General features: G+C 36.7%; 3 protein-coding genes across 5 annotated transcripts in view; 1 reads left to right on the top strand and 2 right to left on the bottom strand.

Annotated features, from left to right (window-relative positions):
- Nucleotides 1–13,100, bottom strand: part of banp (BTG3 associated nuclear protein) — a 45,911-nt gene extending 32,811 nt beyond the window's left edge. For both annotated transcript variants that reach the window (XM_079603594.1, XM_079603595.1), the window contains exons 1-7: nt 12,951–13,100; nt 10,768–10,849; nt 9,624–9,706; nt 9,296–9,495; nt 7,086–7,187; nt 6,747–6,910; nt 2,658–2,897 (exon numbers count right to left, since the gene is read on the bottom strand). In XM_079603594.1, coding sequence (XP_079459720.1) covers nt 2,658–2,897; nt 6,747–6,910; nt 7,086–7,187; nt 9,296–9,495; nt 9,624–9,706; nt 10,768–10,843 — 865 coding nt within the window. In that variant the 5' untranslated portion in view covers nt 10,844–10,849; nt 12,951–13,100. The remainder of the gene's footprint in view (nt 1–2,657; nt 2,898–6,746; nt 6,911–7,085; nt 7,188–9,295; nt 9,496–9,623; nt 9,707–10,767; nt 10,850–12,950) is intronic.
- Nucleotides 10,344–22,536, top strand: part of gse1a (Gse1 coiled-coil protein a) — a 188,507-nt gene continuing 176,314 nt past the window's right edge. Inside the window, exon 1 of the mRNA XM_079603591.1 lies at nt 10,344–10,372. Within this exon, the coding sequence (XP_079459717.1) occupies nt 10,357–10,372 (16 nt within the window). The 5' untranslated portion in view covers nt 10,344–10,356. The remainder of the gene's footprint in view (nt 10,373–22,536) is intronic.
- Nucleotides 14,461–21,811, bottom strand: LOC306993244 (serine/threonine-protein kinase pim-2-like). Of its 2 annotated transcripts, XM_079602909.1 has the most exons (9): nt 20,543–21,811; nt 20,105–20,407; nt 19,666–19,857; nt 19,386–19,480; nt 19,197–19,247; nt 18,598–18,979; nt 18,317–18,496; nt 17,449–17,594; nt 14,461–17,156 (listed from the first exon to the last, which is right to left on the bottom strand). In XM_079602909.1, exons 2-8 carry the CDS (start codon nt 20,388–20,390, stop codon nt 17,455–17,457), a joined length of 1,326 nt encoding a protein of 441 aa, XP_079459035.1. In that variant the 5' UTR covers nt 20,391–20,407; nt 20,543–21,811; the 3' UTR covers nt 14,461–17,156; nt 17,449–17,454. The 2 variants fall into 2 exon arrangements, with proteins under 2 accessions (XP_079459035.1, XP_079459036.1); XM_079602910.1 differs by lacking the exon at nt 17,449–17,594.

The raw sequence follows: 22,536 nt of genomic DNA, 5'->3' as shown, positions 1-22,536 counted from the left end.
TGTGCCAGTGTAGTCTGATTCCTAAACAAACGAGTCTTATTAGCCAGGAATCAGAATATTACAGCATTGACAAGTATGGTCCGATACCCGCACTAATGACTCTTATGAAGTGGTTCTTTTGAGTAAATCGAAACCACCCTGTGCAATCAGTGTAATCAGATTCCCAAATAAATGACTCTTATGAACTGGTTCTTTTTTTAGTGATTCAAAAGCATAAATTGCAATGTTTGCATCCAAAATGGCATACTTCCCTACTATATATAGTAGGCAAAAAAATATGACAAGCATGTCTGAATTCACAGTACTCGTAAAACTAGTAGGCAAAAAGTCCCCGGATGTCCTACTACTTCCGGTGAGATTCTGAAGTGCGCATACGATAAACACTTTACAGTCCCAGGAGGCCACGGGAGAAGATTTATGAATGGCAGTGAGGCAACGTAACTGGTGGTAGGTCACATGATAATGACAACATGGCGAATGTAGTACGTCCAGATTACATTCACACTATATAGAACATAACTTTTTTAGCAGTCGTGGAGTAATTGACCGTTCGCAAAACCCCGCCCTCGAACGGTTCTCGTCCAATCCTAGCTCAGCAACTGTAACTAAGGAGAAGGACCTCCGTCAAACATTGCGATTTCAGCAAGATAGTTAAACGATGCGCCTATGGTAGTGAGGTCTGCACGGGCTTAAACCTTAAGCCCGGACCCGGCCCGCACCAGAAATAATTTAACCTGACCCGACCCGAACATTATGGTTATATTTTAAGCCCGACCCGTGGTCCGTTTCTCACCTTTTTTTCATTTTTTTTTCATATGCTGTATTTTATGATTGCTTGCAACTATAATAAAAAAATAGGGTACATGTACAAACACCGTTTCACTGCGGCACTGCGGCCCCTCATCAGTCAGCAAACAAGAAAAACAAGAGAGAAAAAAGCACGGACTTACTAATTACGAAACTTTGATGTGGTTGAACAGGTACACAGTCACAAATTCCTCTGGAACTCAAACATTAAACTTCAAAACAAAGTTCGCGCAGTTGCACAACTATTTACACAAATATATCCTTCTCAGTCGGCTGAGTTATGAATGAAGAGAGCAGCATCGAGAGTTGATGGGTTCAGCGCGTCCTCTGATTGCAGTGTTGTGACTGAAATAGCGCGCGCGGGAGCACATGCGCAAAACAGTTTTGTAAAATGATATATGATCAAATAAAAATGATTGATATATAATTTTACAAAACTGTTTTGTGCATGTGCTCCCGTGCGCTATTCCATCTATACTTTCTGTCGTGCCCTGGAGGATATGTCTGCTGCATTACTCCAAAACCACTCACTTAATGTATGGAGCTCAACCCAGCCATGGCTATGTGTCTGGTTCTCAATTGTTTGATGGGCGTAGTAACAATAACTAAGGGGCGTGGCTTTTGCGAACGGTCAATTCGCCTTTGGCTAAGCCACGCCCTAGAATGTAGATTGACCAATCACAGCGCAGCCAAGAACGAGCTCCCACAGAGGTCCGACACTTCTTCACAGCGCTCCATTGACTTTAACACCGGCGTCTCATATTTTTGGTCTCGGCAGGCTATTACCGTCGTAGTTTTATCAAAAATATGGTTAAACGTTGTGCCTGGGGCATTTGTAACACAGATACGCGTTTCCCAGAGAGGTTGGAGGGTGGTGTCCGTTTTTTCCTTTCCCAAAACCGAAGTAAAATACTGACAAGTGTCGTCTTTGGATTAAACTGTGTGGACGTCCTCAGTCAGCGAAACCCCTCAAGATCAACAAGCACTCTTTTGTGTGCTCTATTTTTGCTTTTAACCTTACTGTGAAGTTACACTAGTTAGACAGTTTTATGCTGGTTTATGTTATGATTTCGGTTCTCTACCCTAATTGTTGATACGCTAGCACACGCTGCTAATAAATACAACTTTATACTCGCGTAGTCCGTTTGCTTTAATAACGATTATAGAAGTGAATAGAGACCTACCCAGCTTTGCATGAACAGTGTTGCTCTTGATATTGTTAGTCCCAGCCTTCGTCTCGATTAGGATATGCGGTGGTTCATTTTTTTTACTGTGACCGTTATGCTTTTGCCTCTATTTGGATTCCTTGTTGTTGCTTGCGTTTCGCCGGTATGTCTTGAATATAGCCTTCGAACACACACTGCAGCCCCTTTTGCCTACTTCTATCGGACACTTTATTTGCTGCTTTATAAAAGTTTGATAAAATTCCAGCAGGAAGAGCCGTCACAGCATAAGCCATGTTGATACAACCAGAGCCCAGATGAAGTTGTCGGACGTAGCAACAGTAACTAAGGGGGGCGGGGCTTAGCCAAAGGTGAATTACGTATTCAAAATAAGTACCAACTCAAGAGAGATTGTGATTTCAGACACAGCCGGTGTAATCTGAATCTCTAACAAACGACTCTTATGAACTGGTTCTTTTTAGTGAATCTGATTGTCAAGTTAATGACACTTACGAGTCAGTTCTTTCTCCCGAATCAAACGCATATAACTTGACATAGTATGTAACACATAAGGCACAAAAATGAGTGTGTTTACTGACTGGCTGCTCATACGACAACATACAGAATTGTTAATCAGTCGATCAACAGACTGTAAATCATACTTAGTTGTTCTTTTACTGGACTTACACCGAATGCCGTAGATCATGAGGGGGTCCAGCTGTTTCTTGCCGTGCTTGCCCTGGCCGGAGAGGTTGGAGACGGCCTGCACCTCGCGGTGGAAGAGGTAGTCCAGCAGCGTCAGGGCCATTTTCTCCGCCGTGCGACAGTTGGTGCTGATGTGCAACATGTCCGCTGGAGACACCGGGCAGCGCACGCGCATCTCAGGGTTGTTCTCGTCACCGAGCCACGTTCCTGTTGGATAGTCCTCTATGGAGCGAAGAGAAAGATGCATGTTGCCATTACAAAAATGTTTTTCCAAACGTACACCGTGTTCACTTGGTAACTTGTAATTTATGAGAGTTATGTAACTATGAAGCTTTTTGACTAAATGAGAGGATGCTAAATATGAATAACTCTATGTTCTATTTCAATGTGGACCAACAGCTCACTAAGGGCCTTAAATTGGATAAACATGACTCAAGAACAAACAAAAAACATAGAAGGGCTTAAATTTTATTTATCTGGGCATGATGCGCCCAGATAGATCAGGGCTGTTGAAACCGGGGACCAACAGGGGCCACAAGGGGGTGCCAGAAGGCCCATACAATATTTGAGAATTGAATTGATACACTTATTTTCTCTTAGTCTAGTTTTTGTGCCTTTTAAGGTAGAATTTTTGTAAAATGTTACCTTGCCTTTAGCTCGCTAACTGAGGGTTTTAGGGCATTATGGTCTGTAAAGCGGCTCTGGAAGAATATTAATGCTTATTATTTAAGCATTTAAAACAACTGAAAATTAAATTTAAACTGAAAATGTTTTTTAATTATCTAACTGTAATCGAATAATCATTGTTGTTGCAGTTAACTAAAATAATTTAAAATCTTTTTTTTTTTTTTTACTTAAACGACAGTTGGAATTGTTGCCTTGGCAATAACCGAAATAAAAAAATGACTAAGACTAAAACAAAAATAAATTGAAGCCAAACAGAAATATCTATATAAAAAAACATAAAAATACTAAAAACTAAAACTACACTGCTAAAAACGGGTAAAAAGGATACACAAAATGATACTTTTTTCAGATTATATTTTTTATTTTGGTAATTATATTTTAATTTGCATTAGTTTTAGTGCAGTTAGAATATAAATGCCAATTATTTAACTCTGGAAACATGTTGTACTCTTAATATTACTCTTACAATATTTATCATACAGTCGTAATACATGAAAATATGTATGCCTTTATATTTTAGGAAGGTGCGCCCTTGCAAATGGGTCAGTATATTATTAAATAACATAGTATATTATTATATTACAATAATATGTGATATTTGGCAACAAAAGTTTGACCTAGCCAGCTGATCACTGTGGTAGATATAATGAAACATCTATGTCAAAATACATGACTCTCACAAGGTCATAATAACCACATATTCAGGACAGAAGTGGGAACAAATGTAATCGGTCATTGTTTTCAACATTAGCCGAGCACTAATCCCAGATATGTGTGTGTGTGTGTGTGTGTGTGTGTGTGTGTGTGTGTGTGTGTGTGTGTGTGTGTGTGTGTGTGTGTGTGTGTGTGTGTGTGTGTGTGTGTGTGTGTGTGTGTGTGTGTGTGTGTGTGTGTGTGAAATGCCCCTCAACGTCTCTGGATTCTCAACACACTCCAAACGCTCAGAGCAAATGCAAGAGTGTCCCCTGCTGGCTCACCAAATACACACTTCACAACAGCATTACTGGTTTACACCCTTTAAGAAAGAGACGCTGTCTTTATATGGACAAGAATTTGGCATGGTTAAAAATGTTGATTTAAGTTTAACAGTAAGACCATCAAATTTCTTCTTCACACTAAGAATCGAAATATTCATCGTGAGTGCTTCAAGAACAAATATTGTGGCATATTTTGTCTCAGAAACTATTTTAATTGGCATTTCTGTTCAATATTTGTGTGTGTAGTACATGCCAGACATTGCTTTGGCTGTAGCTGGCAGGGTTTATGGCGGCTCGGTTAAAGTTTATCATGGATTGTCAAAGCGTGAGTGTATAAACGAGGTTAGGGAGTGAATTGTTTCAGGTCAAGAGGTAAGTTAAGGAATGCGTGGACGATTTACATTTATTTTATTTACGGTTTACAAAATAAAAATATGAATGTAGATCATATGTTTGCATTATAATGTTAATAATATATTTACATTTCCATACACCCCAAGATGGATGTAGTAGTGAAACAATTATCAACTTTTAATATTAATTTGTATGTTAATGTAATTAATGTATTTTTAACATTAATATATTATTTATTTATTATTAATTTTCAATCAAATACAAATTTCTACCTTAATAAAATATTTTTTTCCCCAAGTATATATTTTCAATCAAAGGCGGCTGTATAAGATGGCCACTTATATTTCTTATATATATATATTATATTATATTATTTTTAGTGCTGTCAAATCAATTACCGGTAATCGCGATTAATCGCATCTAACAAACATTATTGTTTACATAATACGTGTGCATATATATTATTATATTTTATATATGTATAAGTGTGTGTGTGTGTGTACATACTGTATACATACACACACACACACACACACATATATTACATAATATACACATCTATTATGTAAACAAAACCTTTTGTTATATGCGATTAATCGATTCGACAGCACTAATTAAATTATATTACATATTCTAATAAATTGTAGAGAAATAGAACAGAATTGAAAATAATAATCTATTTAAAATAAAAAATTATTTTACCCCATGCAAAAAAAAAAAAAAAATCCACTTTTTAAATAGATGGTCACATGACAAAAATGATGCACAGTTTGCTAGTTTAAAGGGATGACACATTTTACCCCACTCCCCTACATCAAAACCATGGATGAGGTTAAAGCAAGAGGAAAACAACACAACACAAACAAAAGCAAAGCCTTTTAAGAACAAAATGTACCATTGGTTGACTAAATATCATCACTAACAGCTGAGAACGAGTGAATATTAGCAGAGGAACGTCTTTGAACTAACCAAGCTAACCCAGACTCCACTCCAAAACAACCCAGTCAAATAATAAGATAAGCAAAAGCAGAAGTTACGCCATCAAAACAAACCCTTTAATCCCAGACCTCCTCCAGACCAAAGCACACATCCCTGAATCACTTACGGCCAGACGGCTTACACAAGACACGTTGTTGATGTAACACACTTTTAATGTGTCGAGGGAGTACTAGTGGATAGTCAAAACACGTTTATAGTATTAATCATCAAATGTTGCTTTAGTTGAGTACACTTTGATATCACTAACTAAGCCTGAAGCCTGAATGCTTTAAAGTCACCCCACAAAACACATGAAAACACACGCCTTCAAAGATTTCCGTGTCTTCAAACCTTTTCGATAATTGTTCAAATTGGTTGCTCTTCTTGTGAGGCCATGTTTGCGCTGAATTCAGAACAAATGGTTCCCATTGGCTTATAAAAATTATATCCTTTAAAAGACGCCATAAAATCAAAATTGGAATGTGTGTCAGCTTTGAGGACGTTTACATGCTAGTGCACTTCTTAACGTTGACAAAATTAGCTTTTAGTAGATTTCAAATTTAGTCTTTCTCTTCTGGAAAACAGACTAATAAGATCGATGACTCATCCTGCACTACACCGGTTTTTGTCCAATCAAATTCTCTATAAAATGCAAGGCTCCAGACTATCATTTGAGAGCCGTAGCAGCTAAGTTCAACAGATGGTGGCGCCAGCACATGATTTAGTAGCGCTGGGGGGGGATTTTTCAGCGTAAAGGCATTTTAATCATTAAATTACTATTGTTTTGCATTAAAGGTGCTCTAAGCGATGTCACACGTTTTTATATACCGAACTTGTCCTTTAATGTTATGAAGCGACGGGAACACTTTTTGTGCGCAAAAATAAACAAAAATAACTTTTTCTTCTCTTCCATGTCGGTCTCTGACGCTGTTCACGCGAGCACCGCGACGCATGCGTGTGATGCCGACGCAGGAGCCGGCCAATAACGAAAATCTGCAAACTTAACCTTCAATATGTCTTGCCAAAACATCTTGTACAAACCAATCTGAAAACACAACCCTTTCGTGAATCTTACCCTCTGAGTTGAGAGTGATGAGCGTCACATTGTTGGTATTCTGATTCTGGCCGCTGTTAGACACCGAATCGCTCGTTTCAGAACCGCTTTCCTGATCGTCCTGAATCTCTTCATGGACCGGAACCTTCAGCACTATGGTTTTCTGTCTTCCTCGCCCAACGGTACTGCAACAACAAAACAAAGCGGCATTACACAGAGAGCTTGTCCTCACTGTGAGAAGCTGTGCGACCAGATCCAGAAATCGTCTTCTCAGTATATTTGCATGCATAATGATTAGGTTTGCATACACAGGAGACATTTCTATTTCATTTATGCATAAAAAACACAATCTGTTCTCACTTGCTGAGTAGGTTCTCTAAAGAGTCCGATGCACGCGGTGAAGTTTCCTCCCGCGTCTTCGGCCTGTCTCCACTCACTATAACGTTTGTCTGGGGAACAACACTGAAAGCAAAGACTCAATGTTACCATCTTCATAAGTCCTCAAAACTTCATATCAGTGGTTCATATCAAACACAAAAATCAACTTCATATCAAACACAAAAAAATATGTTCCAATAATAATAAGTAGTATAATATATATGCTCAATATACATCAATATCATAATGCTTTTAGGCAAATATTCAAGTTATTTTAAGCAATTACTATATATTTAATTGTGCAGCTCATTTTCTCTATTTTTACATTTAAACTACTTAAACTTTAATTATGAAGTTAAATGTAATCTTTAGCAAATCTTAAAAATAAAAATATCCATTTGTCATACAGTATATCATAGTGTTAAAATTCTTAAATTCATTTGCAGCACTTAAAATGACTGATTTTAATTTGTATTTATTTATACAAAATAATGTATAATTTATCGGCTTTTCTGTATTGGACAGAATACTAATGTATGTGTATCCCCAATAATAAATAATAAATTAAAACATAATAAAATGCACCTAACCATAAAATTGTATTATAGTTAGGAAAGAAAAAATAACTGTGCTCATTAACTTTTAATAGGGAGTAGAAAAAGCTTCCCATAATCCTTTATTGTTGATCTTAAAGGCACTTGTTACATTATTTTGGCTTTAATTTCTAGCATTCTCATTTGATGTGAATTATTCTGATCTGGATTCAACAACATGTTTTGATATCAATCTCTAAAAAAATCCACTGCTGAAAACATTTTCTATTTTGCCATGATTATTATTGGAGGAATACAATGTAAAAATAAAAATAAATAAAAACTCTGTCAATTTTTAATGAAAGTTTAATATAAGTGTTTATTTTAAGCCATCACAAGATAAAATGCATGCATAACTGAAAAAAGTTTATTATATTATAATAAATATATTTATTGGTGTATGTTCATGTTCATATTAATAAATATACTATTTTTATATTTTACTTTTTTTCAAAGTATAATCAGATGATGATTTAAAATTGTGTTGGTGACTGATGATGGGAATGTGAATTTTAGCTAACAAGTGTATTTGAAGGTTTTCAGTCACGCAGATCATCATACAATCCCAAATAAAGAGCAACTGTACTTGATTTCCCACTGTTTCTATGACATTTCACCACTGTTTTCATCAGTTTATTAAATCAGTCTCAAGATGTTGCTCTATGTGAACAGGTTTGAATTAAACACCCTAATGAAAGGCCAAACATAAATGTAAAAAAAACAAAAACAGTTGTATAAAACATTGGTTCCCAACAGGGGGGTCGCGGCCCACAAGGGGGCCTCAGCGAGCTCTGTGGGGGGTCACGTCATATTTTGAAAAGTTTTGAGGAAAGAGCATTAAATAAAAGTCCTTAACTTTTTTCTGTTCAAAATGTACAACATTTATATAATGAGCGAGTTCATCATGAATCCATTTTCCAATCCGTGGTTTTGTCTTATCCTGAACCGCTATGGTACTCCTATAATAAGTGTTTACATTGGGACTATTTTACACTGGTTCGGATCGAGTAGCCCAGTAGCGTGACTCGTCATAGACGTACACAGAGAGAAGTAGCTCCGGCTACAATGTTCTTCCGAAAGACGCATTATTCTGTTAATAAACGCAAGTTTATTATCGCTCGCTATAGTGCCAAAAGCCTTAAAAATAAAGCCTCACACATTGATAAAGCCTCACAAATAACATGCAAGTATTGCGGCCCCAGACAGCAGTCATTTAGTAATAGCCTATTCTTTCTTTTTTTACCTACACACCAGTGTGAATACTGATAATTTTGTTATTGCATTTCAAATATGGCAAATTAATAGGCTACTCCTAGGCTTATGTTTTTAAATTACAAAGGGCCTACTGATGTTTTTGTTATTGTATTTTCAATATTATAGGCTATTATTTGTGCATAAACATATCTGCTTATAGTAGCTAAACATACCGTTTGTTTGAAAACAACATATTTTGTCATCCTTTCTGCAAGCTTACAAGAGCGATAATATCATTAAATGTGCTCAAATATTTTCTTGGGAAAAAGGGGGTCTCTCAAAGGCACAAAAAAAGGTTGGGAACCACTGGTATAAAACACCCGTCATCATCTACGGTCCACTTACCAGCGTACTTTGTCGCAAGTCTGAGTGGCTCCAAAAGGCGACCCTGACACCATGGGGACCTGGATGTTCAACTGGTTCTTCCCCATCACTATGTCCAGCTTCTCCACTAACCCTCGACAGGTGGCCTCAAGAACCTGCAGCTTCGCCTCCATGCTGTCCAGCCGCTGGCAGATCGCCTGACTGATGGATATCAGCATCGACTGGGAGCGGACGCATAGACAAATACAGAAGAAAAACAGGCTTTTTGCAAACGTCCATGCTTACATAAGCGGTTTATACTCTGTACCAGATGAATAGGTCATCTTTATTGACAATGTTTAGATGCTACCTTAATAGTTGTTTCTTGACTAATGTCAATCCTTGCTCGTTTCCTTCCTGGTTGATCATGGTCTTCATTATTCTCCAGGATATCTAGTTTCATCAAAAAAAGCACAGTAGAAAAATCACAAACTAGGGATGCACCGATATGAAAATTTTGGTCAATACCGATAATTATTTATATTTAAAGATACCGATATATTGGATAAATCTAAATCCAAAACAATAAATAAATTTTTGAGAGCCCGACAAACGTCTCACCCTTAAAAGCCACGTCGAAAGCACACAATTATAATGTTAAGTAGTTTATATAACAGACTTGCGCTGCATATTTCGCACTTTACTGTATTTTTTCTTTTTTTTAGTGATTCCAATCTTATTTCAAGCAATTCAAAACCATCATGGCGAACAGTGCGCATGTGAGGTGTCTCAGATGAAGGAAATAATCCATTGTTTATCAGCTTTAAAGGAGAACTCCAGCGCAAAATGAACCTTTGGTCTAATTACACATTGTTACCTAGTCAACCGTTATCTGACAGTCTCTATCAGTCGATCTATGAACGCCGATCCAAGTGCGCTGGACCATATGAGATTCTACACAGTTCAGCGCACTTGGATCGGCGTTTCGGAGATCGACTGGTAGAGACTGTTTTTCAAAGATGGCTTCTGCTTGTATACGTGAAGTTGACTGTATGTATGAAATATCTTCTTATTAAACCGTCTGGACACTGTCAAAGTTCTCAATGCTTCGGTTTGAAGGTAGGGACCCTCATTATGCTACTGTGTTAGTGTGGGGCTATTTTGAGCCTTGTTAGTGGTATTAACAAGCGATTTTTATTTGTCATTACTCAATGCCCCATATACTAGCGTTATACTAGCGTTATAGGCTGAACTGTTTTTAGAGATAAAACTATTTACATTCGATAATCATGAAAACAAATCTCAGATAACGGTTGACTAGGTAACAATGTGTAATTAGACCAAAGGATCATTTTGCGCCGGAGTTCTCCTTTAAGATATCGGTCAAATTTTCTTATCGGACCGATAACATTAAAAATGAACATATATCGGCCGATACCGATATGGTGGCCGATATATCGTGCATCTCTTTATCCCATTACGCAGATGTTTCCTTGATTTCGAGGAGGACTGACCTGTCTGGTGTCCTTCGTGATTCAAATCCGCCACTGCGATCTGGACTATCTCCACCAAATCCTGCTCTGACATCATTCAAACCTGCATTTCAGGAAGATGTCATTGGTAAACTTGTGTTATATCAATTAGGATTATTATAGTCAACTGGAACCATAAAAAAAAGTTACCTGAAATAAAAGAAACATTGAGTCATATATATATACTCAAATACATAAAAACATTTTATCATTATTACTGTTGTTGTAATATAACAATTATCATTATTAAAATGTGCATTAAGTATTTATTATTAAATATTATTTTATTATTGTATTCATTTAATTTTTTTGTTAAATATTATTTTAGTTAAATTATTTAATAATGTAATTATGTTTTTACGTTTATGTGTTAAAACAACTAAAACGGAAATAAACATGAATAAAAACTAAACAGACATATTTAAACTAATCAAAATGATAAAAAAACACACAACAAAATTACTAAAACTTGATCTAAAATTAAAATGACAAAAATCTTTTTTTTTTTTTTTTAAGTTCTCTATACTAAAATAACACTGATATAAATTATTTGCTAATTTGTTATTATTTTGGGAGGGAAAATACATTTTTAATGAACCATTTTCAAAGACAGTGTTTTTAATATAATTTTATATTTAAGCCACCACACGATAAAATATTGGATTTTTGCAGGCATGATTGTGTCCTTGCAACAAAAAACAAGAAAAGAAACTGACAGCTGAGAACCCCTGAGGGGGGATGTGGTACTGAAGGTGACCGCACTTGTTTTTTCCATTTTATTTTGTTACATGGGCCTATTTCATTTAACAAAAGATGAATTGAAATTTTGTTGAAGAGACAAAAAAAAAAAAAAAAAGTAAAATAATTTTATTATTTAAACAATTAATAATTAAATAAATAAATATTTAAATTAAAAATATAATTAGATTATTCAATAATTTAACTAAATATTTAACAAAAATAAATAAATAAATACAATAATAAAATAATATTTAATAATAAATACTTAATGCACATTTTAATAATTGTAATATAACAACAACAGTAATAATGATTAAATATGATAAATTGTGCCTGGTACACATTCTCTTTTATATATATATATATATATATATATATATATATATATATATATATATATATAGCCTATATATATATTCCTACTAGTAGCATTTTTAAGATTTCATTTTTAAATAGTTCTGGGTCCATACACTATGAATTACTATTACTCCAATTGTTTTATTTTTAACAATAGGCAATTTTGAGCAAAACTCCAAAAATTTATACTCAGTAACTTATATAGTTTAGATTTATAGAAATGTAAACTTTTGTTTACTCACACACATAGATTATATTATATATTATAGCGGCGTGTATTAAGTATATATACTACATTTTAGTATTGTAGTAAATAAAAAAAATCTGTGTGTCTGTTTATATATATATATATTAAAATAACTATTCTGAACAGTCATTGCCGTTGTAAAACAGTACTGTGGTAACACTGTACAGTCGTGTTGATATAGTAGCATGATGATAGTACAGTAATACCATGGTACTTTGACTGAAATTCATGCCCCAGGGTATTTGATATTCATAATGTCCAAAATACAAGGTAAATTAGTGCCATTGTAAAAAAAAAATTAATAACCATAGATTACCACATTTACTTGCAATATTTGCACAATACACCAAAGCATGAAGGCATGTCCATATCATGGTACTTTTAGGATGTAACTTACATGCATGGTTCTCAATTAATATGAAACTGCTGCACAGATTAAAACTAGGTTAATTTAGTCCAACTCTAGTTAAGCACTCAGTGTTTGGACAAACAAAAAACAAGGACGCTCCGGGATTTAAAAAAATTAAATAAAACCCTAATTTTAAAGACGCAAATCGTTGAACAGTTTAATAATAGGGCCAGTGCTTTAATCCAGTTAGCACACTGCAGCTAACCTGCTCATGTAGCCTCGGCTAGCTAACGAACAGCTCAAAACAACAGCAGCGAAACGCATCTAGGCCTCATTTGTGCCCTTCATAGCACGCAAGACACAGTTGACAAGAAAACAGCAGGAAAATGGTTATTTCTTTAATGCACAGCGCCATATTTTGGACGCGCGCGGAGAGCTGGAGGTGTCGCGTGTCAGAATGGTTTATATTACCGTGTGAATGATGAATTCTCGTGTTGTTTGTGAGGATTCCGATAATGGCGTCCTTCCTCGCGAGAGAAAAACCCGAGCATTGAGCGCCGCTCGCTGTTCTAACTGCGCATGCGCACAGAATATGACAGTGTTCAGTACTGCAGCCGTTATGGGACGAACCAACACACAGCTAGTTTTAAAGCTTATGATTTCTTTCTTTTTTTTAGCTCACATCTAAAGGTTTTCTGCTTTTGCATAAGTGTTTATGTAAATTATGTAAAACGTCATTATTTACATCATGTGCCATGACTTTTTGCACATGCACAGAAAAAAAGCAAACATTGATTGCAACATTATCAATTAATATTTCGTTGGTTTTCTCTTGTTTTAGCACGTTCATAAATTGCCATAACATTTTTGCCAAATTTACATGCCAAATTAGATTTGGCACACAATTTGGCATGTCTCACTGTGTTATTATTACAAATAAAACAATGGACTTCCCAACAGTAGTGTAGTGGTGCCTGGAGAAGTGGATATACTCTTAATTTATGCCAATTTCTTTTTTAAAGCGGCCCAGCAAAGGATGAACCCCCTGTGTTATAAACAGTGACATGTAAGACTAGTCTTGCATATTTAGTTCACGCCAAAAATTATACAGGTGGAGCTGGGAAAGGTGGAGGGTTTCTGAAAGCGTTCTGCAACTACAGAAAATGCTAACAAAGTATTTGAAGGTTAAGCATGCTAGCTCATTGGCTACGGATACAGCAGAAAACAATCAGCTGTGCACTGAAGAGAACGATGTGATTGCAAGCAGATTGAGTTAAAGGTGCAGTAAGTGATTTCTGAGAATCCCTGTTGACATTTGAAATCATCAAAACAAACATGCCCTTACCCAAATGGACTTACTGCTGATTGGCTACAAGTGTGTTTACAAGGTAGTCGAAGAGAAATTGCATAAACAGAACAGACCGGAAAGCATGCAAGCTGGCGACAATGCAGGCCTATAGACGAGAGATTGTGCGAAGAGGCTCATAAAGTCCCCTTATTTGTACAACTCTAGCATGAAAGAATATAAAGATATTTACATGGGTTGTAACTAGTGGCGACAGAGCAGTTACTTTGCAAGGCTGTGCGTTCGACTGTGCGCGTAAAAAATCGAAGTATACTTTCGGCTTAATAATACTATAAAAGCGTCTTTAACCTAATTAACCAATAGGGGTGTCACGCACCAAATTACATTATTATTAGTATCATCTAATTTTTCTAGTCTCATTTATTGTAGTGTTATGTTTAATATAGGTTCTACATGCACTGAAGTTTGCAACCAAGATAGAATTTTTTATTTCGGGAAGCACAAAATGAGACTGTTTAAAAGCATTTCTTCTTTTGTATTCATTGAAAGCATTTATTCAAAGGAGTCATATATACAGATTGGTCATATATAAATCAATATGTAAATAAAGATGACTTGTCTTCATTTAAAAACAAAGCAAAAATTACTTTTAAAACAAAGTAAATGAGGCTGTGATAATAATAATAATAAACTTTATTTTATAAAGCACCTTTAAAAGCAGCTTCTCAAAGCATTGCACACAATAAGCAATACAATAAAAAAAAAAAAACATCAACAAAATAATTAAATAAACATCAACAAGCAAAATGCAAGTTTAAAACAATATGTCTTGAGTTGACCTTTAAAAATGGCATATGTCTGGAGTTCAAGAGAAATCCAAAGATCTGGAGCATTGGAAGAGAAAGCCTCAGAAAGTGTCACCCACAGTTCTTAAGTGTGTATGAGGAACAACCAGCAAGTTCGATTGTGAGGATCTGCGATTAGGATTATAGGGATGTAACAGTTCTGTTAAATAATGTGGTGCTTTATATGTGAGCATCATCATCTTAAAAGACTGGGAGCCAATGCAAGGATTTCTAAAGTGGAGTAATATGATCGCATCTCCTGGACCCAGTTAAGATCCTTGCGGCCGAATTTTGTACATATTGGAGCTTGTTTAGTGTGGCTTTAGAAACTCCGGCTAAAAGGAAGTAACAGTTTATTTTTATCAGCTTTTCTGCTACAGGAAAATGTAACATAGGACACAATCTTGCAATGTTTCTGAGATGGAAAAATAAGTTTAAACTTGTACTCTGAACAAAAAAATCAAATGAAAGATTAGCATTGAAAATAACTCCAAGGTTCCTCACTTTGCTCTGGGTTTCCAAAACAGAGCTATCAAAAGTCAGACAGAGAACCAGCTTTGGAAATTTGATGACGGGAACCAATGAGCATAACTTCAGTTTTAACAACGTTCAGACACAGGAAATTATTACTCATCCATGTTTTTATCTCATAAGATCAGCGTCAGGGCGCTCATCTGGTTTAGAATGTATATAAATCTGCGTATCGTCAGCATACAAACGATAATTGAGGCCGAGCGATCTCTAGAAATGATCAAGTGGTGACAGATAAATATTAAAAAGTAAAGGGCCCAAGGCTGACCCCTGAGGAACACCAGTGAAAACAGAGCTAATCTCAGACCTATGGCCACCCACTGAAATGAACTGCGAACGGTCAGTTAAAGAGGATCTAAACCACTTCAAAACTGTCCCGACACACCAGCCACTGTTTCAAGACGTGTGAGTAATATTGAGATCAACAGTATCAAAAGCGGCTCTTAGAGCAAGAAGAATGAGAATGGATGTTGCGTCAGAGTCAGAAGCCATCAATAGATCATTGGTGACTTTAACCAAAGCCGTCTCGGTACTGTGAAATTTACAAAAACCCGACTGAAGGGGTGCAAAAAGGTTATTAATCGTGAGATAGTTACACAAATGAGAGTCAACAATACGCCCAAGTATTTTAGCCAGAAATGTAAGATTTGAGATAGGACGATAATTATTAAAGTGGTCCAGGGAAACATTCTTTTTTTTATTGTTCATTTAATTCTGCTAACATAATCCCAAACAATAAGGTGGAGGTTTGATTGGCAGATTTAGTCACACAAACAGCACAAGTGGCTTGTGAAGAAACAGACCGGCTGTATGACAATTTCATGTAAGCAGAATATCGCTGGGAAATCGCTAAACTCCAGCGCATGTTCGTTTTCAGGTCATCAGTGCTTTTTAGAGCGCAGTGTAGAGCGAGCGTGCGAGGATTGCCAGATTGCACAGATTAAGTAAAACACTGGGCAGAAAATGTAAGAGAAAAGCTCTGTTTGGGGAATTTAAGCTATTTACATCTGGCAACCACAATCATCAACGCTAGTGGGGACTTGTTATCAATGCAAGATAACACAAATGTCAAATAAAAAAAGCATTTTCAGGAAAAGTAATGAGCGGGCAAATATCGTGATGATTATTTAAAATGAATCGAGAGAGGCAGATATCGTTATCGCTAATTAAAATACGATAAATTGTGCAGCCCTACTTCTTAGTGCGCAGATTGTCGTTATACCATCATAGAGCAGAGCGGGCAAAAGTAACCTTGCGTGACCTCAGAGGAGCAAAAGAGTCTAGATTAGCAGCAAGAGCGTTATTTAACTGTGAGACTTTCTCCTCCAAAGATGTAAAGTGCAGATTACTTAAAGTGGAAACAACAGAATTGGAAAAAATGGTCTGATCAATAGATTTCCACTTCCGAAATGTTACAGTTCGAATGGTAGGCGCACAGAAATAATGTAGTTCCCAATTAAAGAAGAAAGCTGATTGATCGGACAGTCCGAGGTCAACAGATGAAAACTGCGATACAAATGAGTCATTTATAATCACAAGATTCAGAGGATGGCCTTTGCAGTGAGTCGGGCCAGTTACCAATTGCAAGAAATTAAAACAGTAAAGTAGCGATAAAAAGTCCACATGAATGTTGAAATCTCCGACAATATGAACTCTGTGGAACTTCAGGGTCAATATTGACAGAAAGTCAGCAAATTCTGACATAAAAACTGCATGTGACTTAGTCTTAGGTGGTTTGTAGACTGTAGCAAAGATTGTAGAATTAGGAACAGAAATACTCAAAACCAAGCATTCAAATGCTGAAAACTGAGGAACAGTGATGACTTGATGACTTGTTTCCAGTCTTGCAGTCTCTCATGTTCTTGCTCAGACGTGGACGGCTCTGAGATCTCTGGTGTGGCGGCTTGAGTTCCTGTCAGGTTGGGGTTGGACTTCAGGCTTCGGGTCACATCTCGATCTCAAGCCCTCCACCAATGACAGCAAGTGTGTTATTTCCTATCCAACACAAAGATTATATGAACATGTGAACTCATGGATATTTTTTTAGAGCTGATTTACAACAGAACTGAATTCTTGTAATTGCATCACTGATTCTGTTATTTTCCTGTTTATTACTGTGAAGCCGCTCTGAAACAATCTGTGTTGTATAAAGCGCTATATAAATGAAGGTGACTTGACTATAACAAGAACATTACAATGAACACAAATTTGAAAACCTCACTACAAATACTCCAGAACTGCAGATAAATGATAATAATCCTACTCTGTCTGTTACACTTCCTCACACCTGAAATCACTGATCGAGTGAATCTCCTGAACATCTCCTGAACTTCTCCTGATCATTTCTAATCCATTGATGTTGTAACATCTGCTCTAACGTCGGGCGTTTATTTGGATCCAGGGTTAGGCACTGGCTAATCAGATCACTGCATTCTGTACACATTTTATTAAGGAGAGAGCTGGTTAGTCATGACCATGTGACACAAATGGTGGCATCTATGAAAACAGCATCTGAAACATGATTAATATAAGGTAAAGTGTTCTTTATCTTTCTTTAAAGGTGAAGTATGTATTTTCTGTGGCATCGAGCAGAATTACACAAATATAGCATATTTTCAAACAACCAAACGCCCCTTTCGCTTGTGGCGCCTCCCTCAACTCAAACATCACAAACGCAGCTCTTACTGGTTCTTCTGAAGGCATGTTCAACATATGAGGAATCATTAGTCTTTATGAACGGGTGCATGATGATGCTGCATGTTATTGAAGCGTCCTTTATAGCGTGTTGCATCTCAATGCCCCATTCGCTTTGACGCGTTCATGACCGGTTTAATCTTTAAAGGTATAAATGCAGTGAATTTTGGCTTTCACTTCTGTGACTAAAGCTGAATATCCTTTTAGGTCCCACAGCGGCTAAACACCCTCAGTAGCCACGCCCCCAAACACACGCTATAGGTTGGGCTGGAAAAACATTGGGAGGCTCAATGTTTACACTTTTGGGGGAGATAAACCCATAAATGACATACTAATAGTAATCGATGAACAATAAACTGGGAGAAGAGAATGTATCTTACGTACTTCACCTTTAACTCTTTCTGTACGGAGTCTCCGCTTTATGTGTGTGTTTATCAATGTCATCAATATTATTCACTCACCTTTGGATAAGTTGGAGTTCTGAAATGTAACTTTGGCTTCTGTGACTTCCAATGTATTGAGAAAAGGACGACATGCGTTCACCATCTCGTACAACATCACTCCTAGAGCCCAGACATTTGTTGGGACGGCGTGGAATCGAGGTTCAGTGTGGACTTCAGGTGGGCAGTAATCCAGTACTCCTGTAAGCAAGACATTCACACATTGTTGAGCAATTTTTTTTAAAGCATCAAATAATCAGTAAGTCGCTACATTCAGGTTTTCACACTCCAAAAATACTCACCAACGTATATGTCACTCTCGTAGCCGTCAGCACTAAGTAGGTGACCGCTGCCAAAGTCTATCAGCTTGAGCTGTAACATGTTTTTCCTCAACAGGAAATTCTGCGCATGAACATCACTATGAAAAACGCCGCGCTCAATGCAGTGTTGAACTGCCAGCACAGCCTGGCGCATGATGATCCGTGCTGTTGTTTCATGCAGTTGAGGATTACGACTGATGAAGTCCAGCAAGCTCTCGCACGGTTCAGGGAACTCCATGATGAGAGTGAATTTTCGATGGTGTTCAAACCAATCATACAGCTGTATGACGTAGGGGCTTATGGGTTCTTGCCTCATCTTTAGCAGAAGCGCCACTTCTGTAATGAGAGGTTTGGGATGCCCAGGCTAGAGAAAAGTAGTAGACAGAAGGTTAGCTGGGTAAAAATCTGAAGAAAACATCATTTTAAAATATACTTTTCTTTGATCTTTGTAGATACGATCATCAGAGCCTTTCCAGGCTTATTTGTCTATTATATTTACAGCGAATGCTTCACACAGGTGTATTGACTACAGTAATCAGCACTTAAACAACACATACACATTCAGCTTTTGACCAACTTACAATAGCAAGATAAAGATCGTTGTAAGTCTTGCGCATGCGTTTGATGGCAACCTGCAAAAACACACAAAAAACTGTATTCAATAACAGTATTTAAGCGCCTGACTTTGCACATGACATTTACGATTTGAGCATCTGAGTATTAAACCAAATACTTGAAAAATAAAATACAATTCAGCAAGATTGCTTTACCTTTTTGCCATCAAATTTCCGTGTTCCCTCGAACACTCTTCCGAATCCTCCGGATCCAATCATCTCTCCCACGTTATAGAGAGTCTCAAAGGACCCTAAAAAACAAATCAGAAAAATATGAGAAATATATGAGCTTGCTAGATCCTTTGTTTTATATTAAAAATATCAGTGCTGGTTGTGTCGAGAAAATATTTTTTTGAAAACAAGTCTATCTTTATTAAAAAACAATACGATAATACTGTTTAAAACAATGTTGGAGAAATAATGTGTGCAGATTTACCGTTATTCGGCTTGACGGCGGAGTAATCGGGATCAGGTGATGAAGGATCAGGATCAGGATCAGGATCCAGATCCGCTGGAGGAACGAAAGGCTCCACATCATTCACAGCAAAACAGCAGAGGAACGGATACTTCACAGCCTTCCACATCCTTCTGAGCAAAGAACCAGATCGTTTCCTCTTCTTAGGTTTTTCTGAAATGAAGAAAAACAATTGACTTATTAAAAACATCAATGACGTCAAATTAAGCAAAGATATAATGACATAACTTACATTTGACTGTTAAATTCTAATCTGTAATGTTACAAATCCAAAGAAAACTCCAGCAAAATTTTGCAGAGCAACAGTAAATGTGATTGGACATAAACATGATAAAAACTATACTAATAGCAACATCTCTATCGGTACACTTTACAGTCTCCAGCCTTATTTCAGTCTCACCAGTCGAGCTCTTGTTCACCGGTGGCGGTGGTCTCATACGGACATTTGAAGTCTCCGTTGGGTTGATGGGAACTTGACCTGGCAGCGGAGGGCACATAAACTCTTCAAAGCTGTTGGTCCTGGACAATCTCCTGTCGCCGCCACTGCCCTGTTCATATTGGCTTTTCGATCTATCGCCACTCCGCTTCCTCTGGACGATGTACGAGCCTTTGCTGCTGAAGCTCTTCAACCCACATAACCACCTCTTCACATTTCCCACAGAGCGGCACGAAGATGATGTGGACATGATGCCCGGTGAAGAGTCTGGGGAAACATTTTTAATAATATTACAATTTGGTCACATCAAATTGTTACTTTTTTTTTTTTTTACTTTCTTTTTTGAATTATAAATTACTTATTAACTGAGCCATAACTTCTCCAATAAAAGCCTATCCTGACCTCTGTGACAGCGTTCCGATGAAGTGGACGGACGTCCATCATCTGGGCTCTGCAACTCCCTCTGGCTGTCAGTCTGATCTGTGGACACAGAAAAAGAAAAAGAAAACTCAGAAGACTGAGGGGTGAAATATCCTGGAAGCTCCTGGATCAGTCTCTGGGTCGGGTCTGGCAGTGGTTCCTGGGAGAAAGCAGATGTGCTGGAGCTGGAGCTGGAGCTGGAGCGGCCTGAGCCTGGAATATTTCAGACATCACATAGTTAGAAATGTTTTAATAATAATCAATAATGTCAGTGGTCAATTCCAAATACTATAGTTACTATAGTTACTCAAATGTAAAAGTTTATTTGAAATGCAAGGAATCAAATACATGTGATAACTTAGCTGGTAAAATTGATCAAATGGGTTACCTTCACATTAATTTAGTCAATAGTGAGTGTTTTATAATGTCTAAACATGAGTGCAAAAGCACCTCTGAATAGAACTCATCGGCTCACTTTCATTTTAAAAGTGTTAGTTTCCAACAGTAATCTCCACTAAAGCGAAGCAGTTTTTGCATGTTCACATAGTTAGAAATATTTTAATAATATTTAATAATGTCACTGGTCAATTACAAATACTATAGTTACTATAGTTACTCAAATGTAAAAAGTTTATTTTAAATGCAAGGAATCAAATACATGTGATAACTTAGCTGGTAAAATTGATCAAATGGGTTACCTTCACATTAATTTAGTCAATCATTGTACAACATCATACCATAACATACCATAAACAAATGAAAAACTAAAGCACTCACCTCCTCTTTCACCCATAAGAGCCTGAGACATCTTCCTGCAACCTAAAATAAAAACAATACAGAAATACAATACAAAATACAATACAATAAAACACTAACGTGAGCCTTCTCAGAAATACTCCTCCCCAAAAAAATAAAATAAAAAATAAAACAAAAACAAAAAATTAAAAACTCCAAACACCTTCTAACAAAATAACAATAAACAAAAGTATCCTCGGAAATAATATAAACTTTCAAAAATATAACTTATGGATAAAATATACAGGATATATGCTCCGATGTTCTTCTAGAAAGTCTCCTCTCAGAAATCCTCCGAACAGTTTTGAAATCTCAAGATCGATCGCACAGAAACTCTGCAAAAGTTTGTCAATTCGCCTCGTCTCTCAACCAACAAACAGCGCTCGGTTCGAGTGTGTATCAGTCAGCATTCATAACACACGCGTCGCTATAGCAACAACAATTTAAATCACTCATTTGCAGGCAGAATTCATAAAACGCATCACTCAAATGCATGAGCGCACAGCGCGTGAGCTCACATCGAATCTGAACACATATGAATAGTTACAAACTTAAGTTGGACGTTTTCTTTAATACATTTAGATTTATTAATTCTGAACAGTTATTATTATTATAATCCGTGGAATAATGCGTGTCCAAAATATTAATTATTCTTAATTGGAGGAGCAAAAGCGTCCCCTTAGGCACGCCTATGATCTGTTCTGTCCAAAATGTTTGCAAAAAGGCACAAGGGAGGATAAAACTTGCATTATCTGATAATAATGTCTAGATCAGTTGCAACAGCGTTCAAGAGTGTGGAAACTGAATATGTAATAATTACTTCACCTTCGGAGTCTTTCGTTCATTTGTCACGTGACGCCATGCCATGAACGACTCGACGAAGTGGACCTTTTTGCAGTTTTTCTCCTCCTTTTGTATTTAATTATGAGGTTCAAATACTTCATTTTGGTGACCTTTTATGCTCTAATTTGTGCTGGATTAGATTGTCTGCTGGAATCTTTTTGCATTTATTTACTGCATTGTTGTCAAATTGCTTCCTCATGTAACCTTTGTCAGTCCACACACAGTTCATAAGTTTAAAGACCACACTAACAACAGAATAGATTTAATGAACTTTACTGAAATATTAATTTCATTATTATTAACTAATAATTCCAGAAAATTTACCTCAAGCGGTCTGC

This window comes from Phoxinus phoxinus (genome assembly GCF_949152265.1).
Source record: "Phoxinus phoxinus genome assembly, chromosome: 25".
NCBI lineage: Eukaryota > Metazoa > Chordata > Actinopteri > Cypriniformes > Leuciscidae > Phoxinus > Phoxinus phoxinus.
The sequence above is the reverse complement of the archived record's forward strand: the minus strand, read 5'-3'. Positions and strand labels throughout refer to the sequence as shown.

Coding starts and splice junctions, on each gene's coding strand:
- LOC306993244 (XM_079602909.1), bottom strand. CDS start 20,390: ATGTCCACATCATCTTCGTGCCGCTCTGTGGGAAATGTGAAGAGGTGG. Junction 19,858..20,104: donor GGTGAACAAGAGCTCGACTG/GTGAGACTGAAA, acceptor TCTTCATTTCAG/AAAAACCTAAGAAGAGGAAA. Junction 19,481..19,665: donor CGCCGTCAAGCCGAATAACG/GTAAATCTGCAC, acceptor TTTGTTTTTTAG/GGTCCTTTGAGACTCTCTAT.